The 18,753-nt window shown below is 49.4% G+C and overlaps 1 protein-coding gene across 1 annotated transcript; it reads right to left on the bottom strand.

The window, feature by feature from the left end:
- Positions 1-5,062: 5,062 nt before the first annotated feature.
- Positions 5,063-7,361, bottom strand: LOC125431866 (transmembrane protein 100-like). The gene has a single exon (XM_048495061.1). It carries the CDS (start codon positions 7,204-7,206, stop codon positions 6,835-6,837), a length of 372 nt encoding a protein of 123 aa, XP_048351018.1. The 5' UTR covers positions 7,207-7,361; the 3' UTR covers positions 5,063-6,834.
- Positions 7,362-18,753: the final 11,392 nt, after the last annotated feature.

An 18,753-nucleotide genomic window follows, 5' to 3' on the forward strand; every position in this document is an offset into this window, starting at 1 on the left:
GCCAAGGGCTTCCCAGGAGGGAACTCACCTGCTGGTGCCCCAGACACCAGTATGGTACCAGCTTCACCACAGCCAGCTAGTTCAGATTGGGCGATGCATAATTTAATGCCGATTGTTTCGTGGGAGAGAAAATCCTGGTTCTGCAAAAAATCAGAGAGGAAGGAACTCCAGTACTTTTAACAGCACTTTGGTTCCACTTTGCCCCACAACAAGAGACTCCATGCTGATCTGTGTGCAAGCGGAAACACAAAATAATGTGCATCCAAACTATCTGTTCCAGTTTGAGGCTATAAATGGCTTTGATTCTCAACTCCTGCATTACTAGGAGGGTAGTACACAATACTCAGGCGACTGTTTTATTTTCCTGACCTTCAGAGGATAAAATTCAAGCTTTTAGGAAACAATTCAAGCGTTTGGAAAACACTTTCCAATACTCTTGTTCAGCCAATGCATCAATTCTCTCCCACTCATGTTGTCTGGCTCATCAACTCTCTCCCCTGGGATGTTGTGCTTGCATGAGTTTCTCTCGTCTAGGTTCGGTTGCTACCCTGGCAAAGTAGCCACAGGGGGGCATTTTGCTTCGCTGTTGGGCCCCCGATTTCAAAGCAGGCCCTGAACAGCTGTCTGAGGATGCAGTCTTGCAAGCATCCATACGCAGTTCCTCTAAGCTTGCTGGGGTGACTTGGGAAGGCAACAGCAAACCACCCCCTCAGAAACACCTGCCTAATGAATGTGACCTCACCCCATGGTTCAATCGATCCAGTCCTTGCACAGGGAACTACCTTTACCTTTAAGCTATAAATGGAAGACACTGATTGACGGCTAGTAAACCAGGATGTTGGACCAGATGGTCTGGTTGAGGAGGATGCTCTTATGTTCTTAAGGGACTTCCAATTTGGATGGGAAGGCAGGGGAGACACTTCCCAACACACTGTTTTTGAAACTGCAGTCCTGGTGGGGGAGGGACAATCTGCCCCACTTTTTTTGGGGGGGGGGGGGGTTATGGTTATGCCTGTGTTTTGTCCTGTGGGTAAATGCTCAAATTGAGATAGTCCAAACCACTGAGGGGAGGCAGAAGAGGAAATGTAAATAAATGAAGAAGCTGTATTGGTGGAGCTCCTGCCACCAGGTCGCGTTCGGACCTTCCGACAGCATCAATCAAAAACATCTCGGCGAGGCGGAGGAAGCGTAATGCAGACATGTGACTAACAGCAGCATTCAAGACATCGTTGTGCAGCACACTCTGATGGTTATTTAGATTCTGAAGGTCTCACAGCTGCCAGTTCTAGCCTGAGAAAATCCTGGAGATCTGAGGACAGTGAAGTTTCATAGAATCATAGAGTTGGAAGAGACCCCCAAGGGCCATCAAGTCCAACCCCCTCCAATGCAGGAACGCACAATCCAAGCTTGGCGAGGGGCGAGATCTCAGTGGGGATGTAACTCCCCCAAAGCTGCTATCTTCTCCAGGGAGGGCAGCAGGACATTGCCCGATCTCATTGGACCTCAGAAGTAAAGCAAAGTTTGGGACTTGGGAGGGAGACCACCAAGGAAGGCTCTGTAGAAGAAGGCAGTGGCAAACCACCTCTATGTCTCATCTACCTTGAAAGCCCCTTGTTGGGATCACCGAAAGCCAGCTGCTGCTTGACAGCATGTCATGCATACACTAATCTGTACTATCTGAAGAAGAGGAGTTTGGATTTATATCCTCCCCTTTCTCTCCTGTAAGGAGACTCAAAGGGGCTGACAATCTCCTTTCCCTTCCTCCCCCCCCAACAAACACCCTGTGAGGTAAGTGGGGCTGAGAGAGCTCCGAAGAACTGTGACTAGCCCAAGGTCACCCAGTAGGCGTGTATTGGCATGCACAAGCTACTCTGGTCAACCAGATAAGCCTCCACAACTCAAGGGGCAGAGCAGGGAATCAAACCCGGTTCTCTAGATTAGAGTGCACCTGCTCTTAACCACTACACCACACTGACAGCAGTTCTGGGAGAACTGCAGATGCCCCCTGGGGATTGGCAACCCTTGGCCCACCCTCCTTCCCCATTCCATCTTCAGAAAAGCAAGCCAGGCTGAGAGCAAAAGCAACTGATCCCCCAGGTTCCCCGAAGAGCTTCACGGCCAAGCTGACATTTGAATCCAGGTCTCCCCAATCCCAACCCGCCACTCTAACCACAACATTGTACTAGTCTCTTCATTGCTTTTCCAAAATTCCCCTCCAGCACCATTATCTCCAGCAGAACTGTCGTTTCGACCGACAGGGCTTGTCAGTCTGCCCGCTGACTCGGAGGCTGGAAGGCTAATTCAGAGATGTCAACCAAACAGCCTGCAGATTTCCCTCCTGCTCAGGAAATGCCACACATTTTGCTCGGTTGCCAAGGGTGGGGGAGCGGCCTGATTACTCAGGGCACAGGAACACGCAGGAAGCAGACCTGCTGTCGGCAGCTGGGTAACAGAAATACAGTCTGACTCTCGAAACAGTGAAGCGGGAAAGGGTTAAACGTAGCATGTGGGGCTTGCCCCTTCCACAGAGCACAAACGGTGCTACCCACAGGCAACAAGCAGGGTTGATTTTCTTCCTCTTCCATATGCACGCTCGATTTCTTTCAGAAACTCTGCATAAATGAGGGCAGGACAAGCTCCTTGACCTCCTTACAGTAATATACTCCTGGATCGGAGAACAAAGTCAATGCTGGTTGTGGTGGGTTTCCCGGGCTGGTGGATCTTGTTCCTAACGTTTTGCCTGCATCTGTGGCTGGCATCTTCAGAGGTGTATCATGGAGGGAAGTCTATGACTCACTAGACACAGTGTGTAACAGACTTCTCTTTGTGATGCAGTGTGTAACAAACTTCCCTCTGCGGCACACCTCTGAAGATGCCGGCCGCAGATGCAGGCGAAACATTACGAACAAGATCCACCAGACCACGGCCACGCAGCCGGGAAACCCACCACAACCAGTTGAATCCTGCCATGAAAGCCTTCGACAATACAAATACTCCTGGATTGGAGTAAATACTCCTGGATCGGAGAACGAGTAAGTAATTATCCAGAGTTCCACTAGGAGAAGGAGAGGACAGGGGAAAGAGCGGGGCGGGGGGGTGGGATCTGACTTGGCACAGGCACAATTTACATTTTTTTTAAGCTTCTCTTCCCTTCCCTTGTCTCTCTGCAACATACTGAACACGTTAAACAAATGTGCCAAATTCCGAGAAAGCAGAGGCATTTCACGAAGGGCACACTTGACTCAACGGCACTGATTCCACATGAAGGCTCAGCATCCTCTGGTCACGCCAGAGAAGCGCTTGGTGGCTCGCAAGCTCTGCACCCCCCGCCCCCCCCCCCTCCCCGGCCTGCGCTGTCTGGGAGGAAAAAATCTCGCCTTCTCTCAGGGCATGACTCAGAGAGAGCTGGCTGGCAGCTCCAGAGCAGCCCCGGGAGACCATTTCACCTGCCCGCTGGCAGCCTTGCTAAATCTCAATCAAGGCGCCGCGTGTTTCGAAGGGAGAGCGAAACCGGCAAAGAAAAAAAATAAACCATTTTCGGGTTGTGAGAAAAGAAAGGCAAGCGACGTCCGCACCAATTACGCATGCAGCTGAAAGACAAGATGGTAGCGTGAAATCTGGAAGGCGCGCCTCGCCTACAGCCGACGCAAAGTTTGAGTACATTTGCTACAGAACAGCTAAAGCCCTCGCTTCGGGACGGAGCCAAAGACGAAAGCTGACAAGGCAGCAGCGCTTTGATTTCTTTTTTTTTGGCGTGGCAAAACGCAGGTTCGAGAGAGCTGTCCCGGCTCTGGAAAGGCCAACCAGAAATGTGTTAGGTGGCCAACTGGATAAGTCCCAAAAGACTCCCTCCCTCAAGCTTTCCTTTGCTCGGTGTGCAATAAAGTTCTCTGTTTCACAAACATGACATCTGGCCAAGCAAAGTACTGCCCCACCAAAGCATCGACCAACATACCCTGAAGAACCTCAGCCAGAAAACGTGATGTATGTGTCCGCCCGGCGTTCTCGATTTAAAACTGCCCCCCCCAAGGCTTGCCCTGGCTGCTCCCACCCACGTCTCCCAGCTTCTAGGCTTACAAAGAGTCCGATTTCACTTCTTTCCAGTTGCATGTGCGTATGTGGACGGGCTCCAGGTGCTGAGAAGACAAACAGCAGCTGTCCCCCACCCCCCACCCCCAACTTCCTGGGTATTGCAGGACTCCGTTGGGGCAGCCGGGAGAGGAGGGGGCGTCGGAGTGCCAAAGGGAAGACAGTTCTTCCTGAATTTCTCTAAGAAACACAGCCATGGATTAAGACTCCCCTGTTGCAGAGACAGAGAGATTGTCACAGAAATCCTGCCAGGAAAGTTAGATGGGGATGCCGGGGAGAAGAAAAGGTTAGAAACAGATCCACAAACCCTGTCCTCTTCCCAAGAGGTGGAGTCAACCTCTTTTTCTCCATTGTTTTTCCCCCTCGATAATGCATATCATTGCCTTACAGCTGTTTTAAGCTGAGCAGCAACTTCCCTACTGGGATAATTTCAAACCTGAGAGGAGATTGCCAGCCCCTTTGAGGAGAGAAAGGGGGGATATAAATCCAAACTCTTCTCTCTTTTTCTAAATGGAAAACACCGGCCCAAAACCACAGCCCAGATGCAGCAACAAGTCAAGCTACGCCACACCTGAGGGACAAAAGGGCCGTTTCTGCCAGGTCACATCTTGGCAGCTTTCTGTTGCCCCTACAAATGTCTCTGAACTGCATCTGCCCAGCTGTCTTGCCCACACTTTCCAGGCCTCTGATCCCCACACCTGCCAGTTCCTTTTCCCCATACACCATTGAAGGCTTTTCCATTGTTTTTTTTAAATCAGTAAAGCCAGTGTGGTGTGGTGGTTAAGAGCAGGTGCACTCTAATCTGGAGAACCGGGTTTGATTCCCCGCTCTGCCACTTGAGCCGTGGAGGCTTGTCTGGGGAACCAGATTAGCTTGTGCGCTCCGACACATGCCAGCTGGGTGACCTTGGGCTAGTCACAGTTCTTCGGAGCTCTCTTTACCTCTCAGGGTGTTTGTTGTGAGGGGGGGAGGGAGAGGAGATTGTCAGCCCCTTTGAGTCTCCTTACAGGAAAGAAAGGGGGGATATAAATCCAAACTCTTCTCTCTTTTTCTAAATGGAAAACCTGGGTAGCCCTGGGGTGGCTTGATCTCATCTGATCGCAGAAGCTAAGCAGGGTCAGCCCTGGTGACTATTTGGATGGGAGACCTCCAAGGAACACCAGGATTGTGACCCCAGAGTTAGCCAATGGCAAACCACCTCTGAACATCCCTTGACTGAAAACCCCACAGGGTCGCCCTAAGTCAGCTTTGACTCAACGGCACACACAAAAAAAAGAAAGAAAAGATGCCGGAACACTGTAGCATCATAACGTTAATGCAACCCGCCTCCTCCGTGATCTACTTGATTCTATTGAATGCCCAACTTTAGTTAAACAGAAAAGTAAGTCTCTAGCCCCGAAAGAATCGTACCAAACCAAATCTGAGACATGCCACAGCAAAGTGAGAGAGAAAAGGTGGACTATGAGGGGACAAAGTTGGATGGATGCTGAACGAAAACAGTTTTTAAAAAACCCACCCCAACCAGCTCCAGTTTGGATGCCAAACTGGAGCAAAACTTCCATGTGGAAACAATCCAGGGATACCCGGGGGGGGGGGGGGGGGTCAACCCGCTCTGCCCTTGCCACGGACACCATTCCAAAACCAGCACCGCCTGTCGTGCCCATCTGCGGTGGCTGAATTCACAGCTCGCTTTTGCGCATCGGTTTGCAATTGCGGAGCGGGGCCTGTGAGTTTGCATCCGGGCAAGCAAAACCCACCTAGATACTGTCCGAGCACACAGCACCCCATGCCGAAGGGGACGCTGGACCGACTTCTTTTGCAAACTGTGATTCTCGAGGGTCAGTCCCTCCCCGGCTACCCCCACTCCCCGCCCTGTTACTGTCCCCCCTCCAGCACGCATTTTGGCCGCTGCCTCAACTGTCCCGTGAGAGTCCTTAAATTCTCTTGGTTCTCCGTTCTGTGGCACTGTAGGCAAACACGGATGAATCTTCTCTGTCCTCTGCTGGAGGGGGTGGAGGGGACACATATTCATGCCAAGAGTCCCCCAAGTGACATCTGATGAGCCCTCCCCCACGGGAAAAAGAGGCACCATCGCAGCTGCGGCTCATCGCGACCCCCATGTCAACCGCACCCCTCCATGCCGCTGTGGAAAAAAACCCGAAGGATCGCATTGTTCATCCGGTGGCAGTGGCTGGGGTACTTTTGGAAACACCCGTGTCCTTTTCGCTGTCGGGTACTGCTCCGTAATTCTCATCTCTCTGAAAAAAGGAAGGAAGGAAGAACTGTGTGATCGGTCGGCGATGTGCGTAGCGGTGATGCAGACAGGCAGAGGGTGTCCTTGAAGACGTAAACACCTCCCTTTTCTCTTGGTGCTGGTGCCTTCTCAAAGTTAGCTCTGGCGCTCTCTGCAAACGAGGGGTCTCGTTCTGGGGGGGGGAGAAGCCTGCCATCCCCCAAGGACAGGGGGGTCATCTTGGGGAGACGGTCTAGTAGTTTGATGCATTGCCGGCCGCCTGGTTCCTGCCATGCAGCTCCACGGTCATCCTGCCTGGGTAAGCTGTGTCCTTCTCCTATCCGTGACACTGCTTGCTTAATAAACGGGGTTTGTTCGCCCACCAGCCTCCAGGTTCCGCCATCTCCAAAACAACTAAGGGTGCCCGCAAAGGTCCCCGCCCCCCAAAAACTCCTCTGTCACGGGGCGCAAGAAAAAAACTCCAGCCACGCTCTACCTGTTTGGCGCCTGCATTATAGGGCTCCCTGTTCCAGAGACACGGGCTCGGCCTGTTGCTTCTTGCGCTGCCTCTCCCTCTTGGCACGCCAGCAGACCAAGGCAGCCACCAGCAGGCCCACTCCAAAGATAAGGGTGGCCACGGAGACCACCTTGGCGATGTCCATCTGTGGCCCGTTGATGGTGAAGGTGATGCACGTGGCAGCAATGCCGATAACCAAAGAGACGATGCCGAAGGGGAAGACGCAGCGGTACCAGGACTTCTCCGTGCCCCCCGTGGCCAGGGCCAGTTTGTTCAGTGTGGCTGTGGAATCCGTGGCCAGGGCCACTGGCAACCCCGGCTTCCCACCTTGCAGGCAAGTCAGTGAGTTGGTCTTGCAGCCCATCATTGTGGCAGCACACGACGGCCGAGGCTGCCCACAGGGACCCAGAGGAGGGTAATTATATCTGGGGAGACCCCCGGTCTGTCCCGCTGCTTCTCCGACAAGCCAAAGGAGGGAGGACGCACAAAGTCCCGCCTGCCCTCTTCTCCCCACTGCCTTTTTGTCTGTCTGCACGCTCAGAGCTCCAGCCCGACTCTTTTGCTGCAATGTAGAGCAGCGATTGGCAAAGGGGAGGAGTGATATCATGCCAGGAGGCGGGAGCTTCAAGGGGGTTAACTGTTTCAGAGGCTGCGAGCGAACATTTCCGTGGAGTCCCAGTGGGAGGAGGGTGTGCAGGCTCCAAAGTAGGGCACGAGTCTTGGGTGAGTCTTTGATTCCCCAGGATCTCTTTGGAGAATCACAATATATGGCTGTAGGCAGCAGAATGGGAAAGTAATTTATGAATGCAGCTTGTGTGTCTGTGCATTTCCCTGGTTGGTTTATTACCTCATTGTACCTGACATTCCCTTTGAACTGAGAAGGCTTCCAATTGGCTGGGAACCCTGGGGGGGAACTGAGGGCGGCTGACCGAAAGACAGCTGCCTGGGAAAAAGCCCCACTGAATGACAGAGAACACATTTCTGAGCAGAGCTGTTTAAGATTACTCCCACTGTTGGCAATTAAGCACGGACCACGTGGCTCACATTTATACACACACACACACACACACACACACACACACACACACACACACACACACACACACACACACACACACACACACACGCTTTTAAAATAAGGTTCTTATTACCATCTACCCAGAATTGTCCAATATGTTGCATGCTGTTTGCCATTCGTCAGCTCGTTCACATTTATACTTCTCCTGTTCTGAAAACAACGAACAGTCTCTCCCCACAAAACCCTATTTTTAACAAGTGTCAAACTCGCAGTCCTCCAGATGTTATGGACTACAGTTCCCATCATCCCCTGTCAGCACGAGCAATTGGTCATGCTGGCAGGGGATGATGGGAACTGTAGTCCATAACATCTGGAGGGCCGCGAGTTTGACACCTATGCAACAGACCAGTGGATATCCTTTGCCAAACAGTGTAGCATTTTTTAAACTATTTTTTTCATTAAACAACATGATGCTGGACTTTGACATCAAGGAAAACATTACAAAAAACAGCAGCAAGCCTTCACAACGCAGCGTGGGAGATCTGCGTTCTAACCCTGCCTCGGCTCGGAAACGGCTAGCTGATTTTGCGGCCCATTGCCATCTCCCCTACCTCGCAGGGTGGTTGTGCGGCTAAAATGAAAACAGAGGCCAGACCTCCCTCCAGGGGCACTGAAGCCCATAATAACATGACTCATAAAATAAACAGCATTGCATAGAATAAACAATATCACCAACGACATCAAGATTTCTGTCCACTTCACCACTATGAGTTTCAACACCGTATTTTTAACCTGCCCAGCTGTGCCATTTCACATTGTGCCAGGAACCTCCATCAGCCTAGGGACAAATTGGAACAGATATGTGGAGCATTTGTACAGAGGAAATAGGGCTACATTATGATGGGATGGTTCAGGAAGAGGCTTTTATAAAGAGGACAGGACTGACCTCTTCAGAGCCAACGTGGTTTAGCGCAGGTGGATTCTAATCTGGAGAACCGGGTTTGATTTCCCCACTCCTCCACCTGTGGCTGAGGCTTATCTGGTGAACCATATGTATTTCCACACTCCTACATGCCTGCTGGATGACCTTGGGTTAGTCACAGTTCTTCGGAACTCTCTCAGCCCCACCTACCTTACTATAATGCCTGTTGTGGGGAGAGGAGGGAAAGGAGCTTGTAAGCCACCTTGAGTCTCATTACAGGAGAGAAGGGGGGGTATAAATCCAAACTCTTCTTCTTCAACCTCACGAGCAACCCTAAGAGCTCTGCCCAAAGAAGAAAAATGCAACACAGCCAGGCCAAAAGAGGCCCTCAACTCAAGGCTGGCTATTAAAAATATCTCCAAGGAAGGCATACTCTTTGGTTTGAACCACAACGGGATTCAATTTAACATGGTTCCCTTCCAGAAAATCCCCCAGCTCCTGGAAGGCCACTTGACCTGATTCTGCAGGAAGAAGAAGTGTTGGATTTATATCCCCCCTTTCTCTCCTGTAAGGAGACTCAAAGGGACTTACAATCTCCTTTCCCTCCACCCCCCCAGAACAAACACCCTGTGAGGTAGGTGGGGCTGAGAGAGCTCCGTAGAGCTGTGACTAGCCCAAGGTCACCCAGCTGGCATGTGTTGGAGTGCACAAGCTAATCTAGTTCACCAGATAAGTCTCCACAGCTCAAGTGGCAGAGCTGTGAGTCAAACCTGGTTCTCCAGATTAGAGTGCACCTTTTCTTAACCTCTACACCATGCTGGAATGGAGATGATAACATTCATTATTACTAAGAGATAACAGTTTGGGCAATTTTTCACAAAACTGGAAACCCTGAACAGAATACCTTTTGAAAAACTATTCTAATAAGAGCAGTGGCAGGGTTTGAAATCTAAAGGAAAGAGTAGATTAAGAACATAAGAACTAGCCTGCTGGATCAGACCAGAGTCCATCTAGTCCAGCACTCTGCTACTTGCAGTGGCCCACCAGGTGCCTTTGGGAGCTCACCTGCAGGATGTGAAAGCAAGGGCCTTCTGCTGCTGCTGCTGCTCCTGAGCACCTGGTCTGCTAAGGCATTTGCAACCTCAGATCAAGGAGGATCAAGATTGGTAGCCATAGATCGACTTCTCCTCCATAAATCTGTCCAAGCCCTTTTTAAAGCTATCCAGGTTAGTGGCCATCACCACCTCCTGTGGCAGCATATTCCAGACACCAATCACACGTTGCGTGAAGAAGTGTTTCCTTTTATTAGTCCTAATTCTTCCCCCCAGAAGTTTCAATGAATGTCCCCTGGTTCTAGATTGTAATTAATTGTAATTAGTTGTAATCTAGATTGTAATTACCAGAATATATTTAAGAATAAATTACCAGTCGACATGTTAATTATACGCACTGAATTTTCCAGAGTAACCACCAAGTGGTCCTGGAGTCATTCTTGTACCTTTATCAAGCCACTTAAGCGTTCCAAAATCCCAGGGCAACACAGCCTTCCCGGCTAAGGAGCTGTCCATAGTACCAACCCATCCTCCACCTCCGTTTTCGGGTTACCTTTTTCGCCCCTTGGCTTCTGAACGGCTGATAACGTTACAAGTTCAGAAATGTTTCCAAAGGGATCATGAAAACACAAGCAGGGGCTCCGCAGCACAGACCCCTTTGGTGGGCAGAAGTTTTCAAGTTCGGTCCCTTACAATTTCCGCTTAACTCCGCTAAGGCAGCAAATACGGAAACAGCCCCTTCACTTCCTGAAAATCAGGAGAGCACTAACCAATCTTGAGCAGCTGAATACTGAGCAAGACTGACTAGTTATCTGACCTGGAATAGCATTCCCCATTAGGATTTTGGGAGAGTCAGTGTGGTGCAGTGGTTAAGAGCAGGTGGATTCTAATCTGGAGAATAGGGTTTGATTCCCCACTCCTCCACCTGAGTGGTGGAGGCTTATCTGGTGAACCGGATGTGTTTCCGCACTCCTGCATTCCTGCTGGGTGACCTTGGGCTAGTCAAGAGTTCTTCGGAACTCTCTCAGCCCCACCTGCCTCACAAGGTGTCTGTTGTGGGGAGAGAAAGGGAAAGGAGCTTGTAAGCTACCTTGAATCTCCTTACAGGAGAGAAAGGTGGGTACAAATCCAAACTCTTCTTCTTCTATATTAGTCTCTTGCCTTGAAAACCCTACTAGTTTGCCATAAATAACAGCAACTTCACGACACTTTAGACACACTTGATCACTGAGGGGCAAGTATCAACAACTTCCGATCAAAACATCTCACTCAATTTCAAGAATGCACTAGCTCATGGGTCTGCAACCTGTGGCTCTCTAGATGTTAATGGACTACAATTCCCATTAGCTCCTGCCAATTGGCCATGCTGGCAGGGGCTGATGGGAATTGTAGTCCAAGAACATCTGGAGAGCCACAGGTTGTAGACCCCTGCTCTAACTGCAGGTAATCCAAATGGCTGATGCAAAGAATAGCTGTGAGACAGATTGCAGCGGAGGACCCAGAACACAAAGCCGGGCCCGGAAGAAAAGCTGAGGACTCAAAAAAGCCATGATAACATCCATTGTATTAAACTACAACCTGGTCCTAACCTTTAAAACAGGTGCTGGAATGAGCAACCTGACGGGAAGGCACAGGCATCTATTGGCCCTCTGGTTGGCCAATGCCGGACACGAGGGACCATGGGTCTAATCTCTCCTACTGGTGTAGAAGGGAATAGCTGCAGACTCTAATCTGAAAAAACCAGGTTCAGTTCCCCTTTCCTCCATTTGAGTGGCAGACTCTAATCTGGCGAACCAGTTATGCTTCCCCGCTGCTGCACATGAACAGGTGTGTCCCAGTTCTCTCCAAACTCTCTCAGCCCCACCTAACTCACAAGGTGTCTGTTGGGGGAAGAGGTAGGAAAGGTGACTGGAAGCATCTTTAAGACTGTGGGGTGAAAAACCCAACTCTTATTCCATCCAACTGGTTTCAGTTGTAATTAAGGATTGCAGCCTTAAATGGTCACCTGCTTATTCAGAAGAGGGGACAGAGCTCTCGAAGCTTACGAAAGCTAGTAACACAGCAAGACACCCAGGTCAACCGATGGCTCTGTAGTACGGGGAGGTTTTGGAAGTCAGCACCAGGCTGTGGCTCTCTTGTTCAGCCAGGTTAGGATTTGAGCCCACAGGTTAGGATTTGAGCTCTTGAACCTGGAAAATTTGGTATCATTCCAAACCTCTGGCTAAAGGAAAGGTTTACAGGATAAAAGTGGCTGATACAGTATTGTTTAACCTGCATAAAAACTTTCAGGTCAGGGCTGTTCAACAGTCTAAACCACAGGTGTCAAACTTGCGCCCCTCCAGATGTTATGGACTACAGTTCCCATCATCCACTGCCAGCATGATGCTGGCAGGGGATGATGGGAGCTGTAGTCCACAACATCTGGACGGCTGCGAGTTTGACACCTATGGTCTAAACAAAGGGACCTTTCTGCAAAAAGTAAAGGTGCCAGGTCTTTACTGACCGTGGGGTGACATCACATCTCGACATTTACTAGGCGTAGTGGTTAAGAGCAAGTGCACTCTAATCTGGAAAACTGAGTTTGATTCCCCGCTCTGCCACTTGAGCTGTGGAGGCTTATCTGGGGAACCAGATTAGCCTGTGTACTCCAACACATGCCAGCTGGGTGATCTTGGGCTAGTCACAATTCGTTGGAGCTCTCTCAGCCCCACCCACCTGACAGGGTGTTTGTTGGGGGGGGGGGGAAGAGAAGGGAAAGGAAATTGTAAGCCCCTTTGTGTCCCCTTACAGGAGAAAGGGGCTTACAATTTCCTCTTCCTCTTCCTCTTCTATGCACTGAGAATTCAGCCCAAATCCTAACAAAGCTCAGGTCATTTCTTTCTGGCTAACTGTGGGATTGGACACAATGTTTGAAGTGGGAATCCACCAGCCTCATGATGAAACTATACAGACAAAATCTATAAAAATGTAAACAAAAATAATTTGCCGTGGGCTGGCGAAAGGGCATACCTCTTCCTGCAGGCTCCAAGTAAAGGACTGCCGGGCTGAGAAGAATCTATCTTTACCTTTCTGAGTGAGCTACAGAGACCAATAAACTGACTAGGTGCGAAACAGCTTCTTAGGCTCAGCAGCTGAGAAGAAAAAGGCTGACGCCAAATTGGATTTCTGTTCTCAAAACCCACATGGCTGCCATCTTGAAGTGCAAAGTGTCAGAAGTGACATCATATCTCATATATCTCAGTTTCAGCAACGACAGTCAGGTATTGCTTTCTGCGCGTCCCTTAAGAATGTGTGGTGTTTTTCCTACTTTATTCAGTTTGTGTGTGTATAATTCTAGATTGGATGCCACAGACTGAAGACGTTTTGCGCTAGAAAGTGCTACCGTTAGCCGAATGGATCCACGACATTCAACCTTCTGCATTCAGAGTATACAGATCTATCCATTTAGTCGCACATACGTCCAGTGGTGGGATCCAAAAATTTTAGTAACGGGTTCCCTCGCCAGCCCCCCCTCAGCAAACGGGACAGAGGTGTACCTAGGCAAACCTGAGCCCTGGGCAAAACCTGAGTTGGATGCCCCCCCCATGGGCAGCCACCCCACCATGACCCCAAAAATTTTTTTTGCACCAGGTCATTTCTAAATTGTCATCACATTATAAAAAACGCCCCAACTCACAAATCTGAACACAGCAATGGTGAAACACACAGGTTCTTTGATAGAGACTGGTGAGATAAAAGGTACGGAAGGCTGAGAATCAATGAATTGCGGTACCTGAAAGGGATTAACCCAGTTCAGAGAGTTACATTATCAGTCACAATTGCTATATGGAACCTTCACGTTCAAAGGCAGGATGCCTCTCGGGGAGGCGAGGGCGTGGAGATGGAAAAGCGGACCCAATTAGTAACCCCCTCTCGGCACACACAAATAATTAGTAACCCACTCTCGGGAACTGGTGAGAACCTGCTGGATCCCACCTCTGCATACGTCCCACAAAGTGGATGCTCATCCACAAGAACTTTACGCTGGTGAAAATCTGCACAGCCAGTCAGATCTCCGAAGCCCCACTTGGCTGTGCCCGCTTTGTAAAAACACCTGACAGGCACAAGGAAAGGTATTGGCAGGTGTTATGGCAACACAGGCACCATGTTTGAGATCCCTGCGTTAGACTGAGGTCTCACCAGATCTTTCCTGTTCTGGAGCTGTTCCGAGGGGGCTGTCCTATATTTCCAGGGTCCAACATCAGCAGGCCTCAGAATGTCTTGAGAAGCGACGGAATGGGACGCTCCTGGTGTACACTGATAGCCCAATACCTGTCTTTGTTTGAGATGTCAAGCAGTGGGGATCTGTTGCGGAAAGACAACAAACATTTTAAAAAAACTAATCAGGAACATTCCCTGAAATCAGGAATTAGAGGCAGCCAACATAACACTTTCCTTACGAGTTTCCATAGCTGCCGCTTAGTTTGCAGCTCTTCGAGGAGGCCACGTGGCAGAGTTCGGCAGTGCTTCCACTCAGAGGCACCTGGACGTGAATACCAAGTGAGATTCCCACCTCAACAGTTTCCACTAATACCCCACTACAAAGCAATGTTCTAGAAAGTTATGTCTTTTCAAGCAGGCAAGAACTTCCTTGGCACACAAAGACTGCAGTGTTCACAGGCCTGCCCTTAACTTGGCCCTATTTGCATTCTGGTTGTTTGGCTTTGTCGCCTCAAGGCCTCCCGGACTCTTTTGTCTCCGGCTTTTCCAGCAACGGAAGCGGGGGACGACCAAACGTCCCTCTTTACCACGTGCATTCCTTCTTTAACCCACCTGGTCCGGTATTTTTTTACAGGGATAAAATCGATTTTATCTGTTTACAGAGGAAAGAAGGATGCCGGACTACAAAACAAACCCATTTCACTGGTGCCACCAGAGGAGGCAGGAAAGTGTTTTTTTTAATCACAGGGTTAATTGAATCCATTCAAGGAAAAAAAAGAAGGGAAAGTGTGAGCCTCCCACAATTCCTCTGTCGAATCCAAGAGACAGAGAGGCAGACAGACTCCAGGAGGCTGCATTCAAAAATAAAGCATTCAAAACTCTGGAGGAGAAGCAGAGAAATCGAGCTGTTTCCCAGGGCTTGCTTTTGTGCAGGATTTTAAGCTGCCAGGTTCCCCCCTTTCTTGGCCACGTTGTTCAATAGGGGGAAAGAAAAGCGATCAGCAGTTGTCACATCCAAGTCCAGAGCCAAGGGGAAAATAAAATCTCCTGTCCAGAATGAGTCACACAAATGAGGACAGATTTGCGGATTGCGCTTGCGGTACTCTGCTAGCCAAATGAAAGGCAGAAATCTCGCCAAAACACCGCAGCCTTATTTTTCATTTCCATAAATGCTAATCATACCGCTTGGACCACTAGACATACAATCTCTTTGTAGCCATAAGGACTAGAAACTTTTCGGACGCTTTAAATTCTTATCCTATTATATAAAGCACCATTAATGTTCAGGATTTCTTCCTGCTCACCTGCCCACCTTTTTGTGACCAAAAGAGAAAAGAACAGGGAAAATAGAAAAAGTGACAGGAAGGCAGAGAAAACAAAATAAAGAAGAAAGAGACAGAGGAAAATTAGAAAGAACAAGCAAGATGGGAAGATAACAAGAAAAATGCTGGTGCCTTAAACAGAATGAGACAGAAAGCTTCCCTCAAAATTATTTTTGATTACTGATTTGATTTTGATGACTGAAACTCCCTCACATCCACAACCATGCCTGCCTAAGGTGCGGACCCCTCCCCTCATGATTCTGGCAAAAGGGTCCTTGCCCCAGACAAAAACCTGCGGACACTTCTTGCCCCCCAATTCAAAATGGAGGCCCTCCCCTCACAAAATGGCCACCCTGCAGCCCCACAACGCCTACCTCGCCTGACAGAAACAATTTGTGGCGATATTGCCCATGCTGTTAAGGAATTAAACCCAAGGCACAAATCTAACCACAATAATATTCAATATGTATCTGTGGCGGCCTTTTTAACCCGTCTGGAGACCGCTGGGCCTACCTAATTGTGGCCTCGTCTCTACCTGCGAGCCTCTCTGAAGGTCCAGAAGTCCCAGCTGCGGACAGGGTGACTTCTTCGAGGGCTGGTCCCCCTGCATAAGAGAAGAAAAATGAAATTAAGACTATCCTGGGAATTGGGGGAGAGACCCTCTGGCCCCGGACAGGTCTGCTACAGGCTGCTATGGGGAGGAATCTGAATGAATGGCTGGAAGGTGATTGGGGGACTCCTTTGCAAGCAGAGGCCTGGCTGTGTGCCCAATGCACGAGGGGGGCTGGCTGTGCCAGAGACAAGACCCTCGTTTTTCATAGATATGAATAGTTACAAACCAAGTGACAAATCTACAGGTGAGGCGACAAACCAGTGGTGACCTCAGGACAACGGGTCTCACTTGGCCTTGAGGGAATGGCAGGTACGGAGGGGCAACTTTATGGTAGACATGTACATCATGGGAGTCTTAGGGTGACATGACACAGTCGCTGAGATCCTCGTCCCCGTGTTGTGCTCCCCCCACCCCCACCCCCACCCCCACCCCCACCCCCAACAGCTGCCACTAACTCTCAAGGAACTTCCAAAGAGCGCCAATAACATAAAAGGTAAAACCACTGAGTGAATCTGTTGCAAGTCCCTCGGCCCATTCCTTTGGTTCTGGCGCCATCGCGTGGCAAAGGGGCGTCATAACAACGGGGGGTTACTTTCCCTATGGCCAAGTGACGGGTCATATCGCTGGGCAAAGAGACAACAGGCACAAGAAATAGGTATAAACTGGCCAGCCATAACCCACCCAACATCTGCTTTAAGATATGAAGCCACTGAGCGACTCTTTGACCATACACGTTATCAGCGCCCTTTAGCCATAGGGTTGGCCCTTTATCTTTTTCTTTTTTCTATTACTCACTTCTCCCTTTTTAGCCTTAGGATCGGGCGCCCGTTTTACCGTTTTATTGGTCTACTGTTTTACTGTTTAAATTGTATATGATTGCTGCTGGATTTTAAATGTGTTAAGTTATGTTGTTGGAGTTGCTGTCGGAGAACAGCCATGTTGGAAGCCGCCTCGAGCCCCTCGGGGAAGAGGCGGCCTATAAGTTTGAAATATAAATAAATAAATATAAATAAAATAAAATCTTGGACATGCGCTTAATTTAACAATAACTTGTTCCATTCCTTTGGTTCTGGCGCCATCGCGTGGCAAAGGGGCGTCATAACACAGGGGTTTAATTTCCCTGTGGCCAAGTGTCGGTCATCTCGCTGGGCAAAGGGGCAAAAGGCACAAGAAATAGATATAAAGTGGCCCAGGAAAGATATAAACTGGCCAGCCATAACCCAGCCAGCATATGAAGCCACTTTGACCATACCTGTTATCAGTGCCCTCTAGCCATAGGCTTGTCCCCTTATCTTGGATCTGCCGCCATCCTGTGGCCGAGGAGCGTCATGACAACAGGCGTTTAATTTAACAATAGACTCGGTCCATCCCTTTGGTTCTGCCCCCGTTTCGTGGCAGTAGAGCATTATGGACAGTCCTTTAATTTTTCAATTGCAACCATGGGAGAATAATATTTCCAGGGATCCCCAACCGCTAGATTTATACATGCGGGGCATTGTTCCAGGTTGCCCTGAAAAAGAAAGACTTGGCAACTCTGCATTGGAGGAGCTTGCCTTGCAGGGCCGTTGTACGAAACATTTTCTGAGCACTCTCTTCACGGGGCTGATGGAAACCAAGGGACATGAGCCGGGAAAGACTCTATGTCCTCCAAAAAGGCTAACAGTTTTGCTCAGGTCTTGTAAATGTAGGACTGTGGCTTCCTTTAGTGTCAAGGTATCTATTGCTGGGTCTTTCCCTTTGTTCCTGCTGCCATCCACTTATCCTAGTATTATTGCTTTTGCTTATGGGGGACACCAGATGAGGAGTCTTGGGCACCCTCTTGAGGCAGTGGGGTGTTATGGAAAGTCCTCTAATTTCCCCACGGACTCCTTGGTAGAACAGTGGAATGAAAAATGGACTAAATTGCCAGATAAGGCAGGAAGGGGTCCTGCACCATTGTGCCAAGATGAGAATTCCCTTTCCAAAAACTTTAATGCTAATTTTGGGTGTGGGTTCCTTTTTAATATGTTCCAGGCTGGGACGCATACTGGGAGCCAATTTACTCCAATGAATGGGATAATGTACCATGCGAACAATAATAGGAAACTACAAATAGCTGTCTGAATAGCCCAAATTAGCTTGTTGGGGTTTGGAAGCTATGCAGGGTTGGCTGTGGTTTGTATTTAGACAGGGATTTAGACCACCAAGGTGAGTAGAGTCACTACTTGAGGGCAACGTCCAATCACTTCTGCTCATCGTGACTTCTGGCTAGTTGTTGCTGGATTTGACCCAGATGGACTCTGGAGTTAACGTGCTCAATCTCCAATGGGGGCCAGATCAGTGGAGGGAGAGAATTGGGCTTTAGAGTCCAGCACCTGACGTGCTCTCGGGTATAAACACTTGCTGTCTTTCATTTGAAGGATGCCAGAGGAACTACACCCAAAAGAAGAAGAGTTTGGATTGATATCCCCCCCTTTTCTCCTGTAAGGAGACTTAAAGGGGCCTACAATCTCCTTTCCCTTCTCCCCCCCCACCCACAACAAACACCCTGTGAAGTAGGTGGGGCTGAGAGAGCTCTGAAGAACTGTGACTAGCCCAAGGTCACCCAGCTGGCGTGTGTTGGAGTGCACAAGCTAATCTGGTTCCCCAGATAAGCCTCCACAGCTCGTGGCAGAGTGTGGAATCAAACACAGTTCTCCAGATTAGAGTGCACCTGCTCTTAACCACTACACCACGCTGACAAGTGGGAATACACAATCTCAGGCCTGGAATACCAAAGTGGTAAGTTTTATTTATTTATTTCAATTT

Source organism: Sphaerodactylus townsendi, linkage group LG04 (genome assembly GCF_021028975.2).
Source record: "Sphaerodactylus townsendi isolate TG3544 linkage group LG04, MPM_Stown_v2.3, whole genome shotgun sequence".
NCBI classification, from domain to species: Eukaryota; Metazoa; Chordata; class Lepidosauria; order Squamata; family Sphaerodactylidae; genus Sphaerodactylus; species Sphaerodactylus townsendi.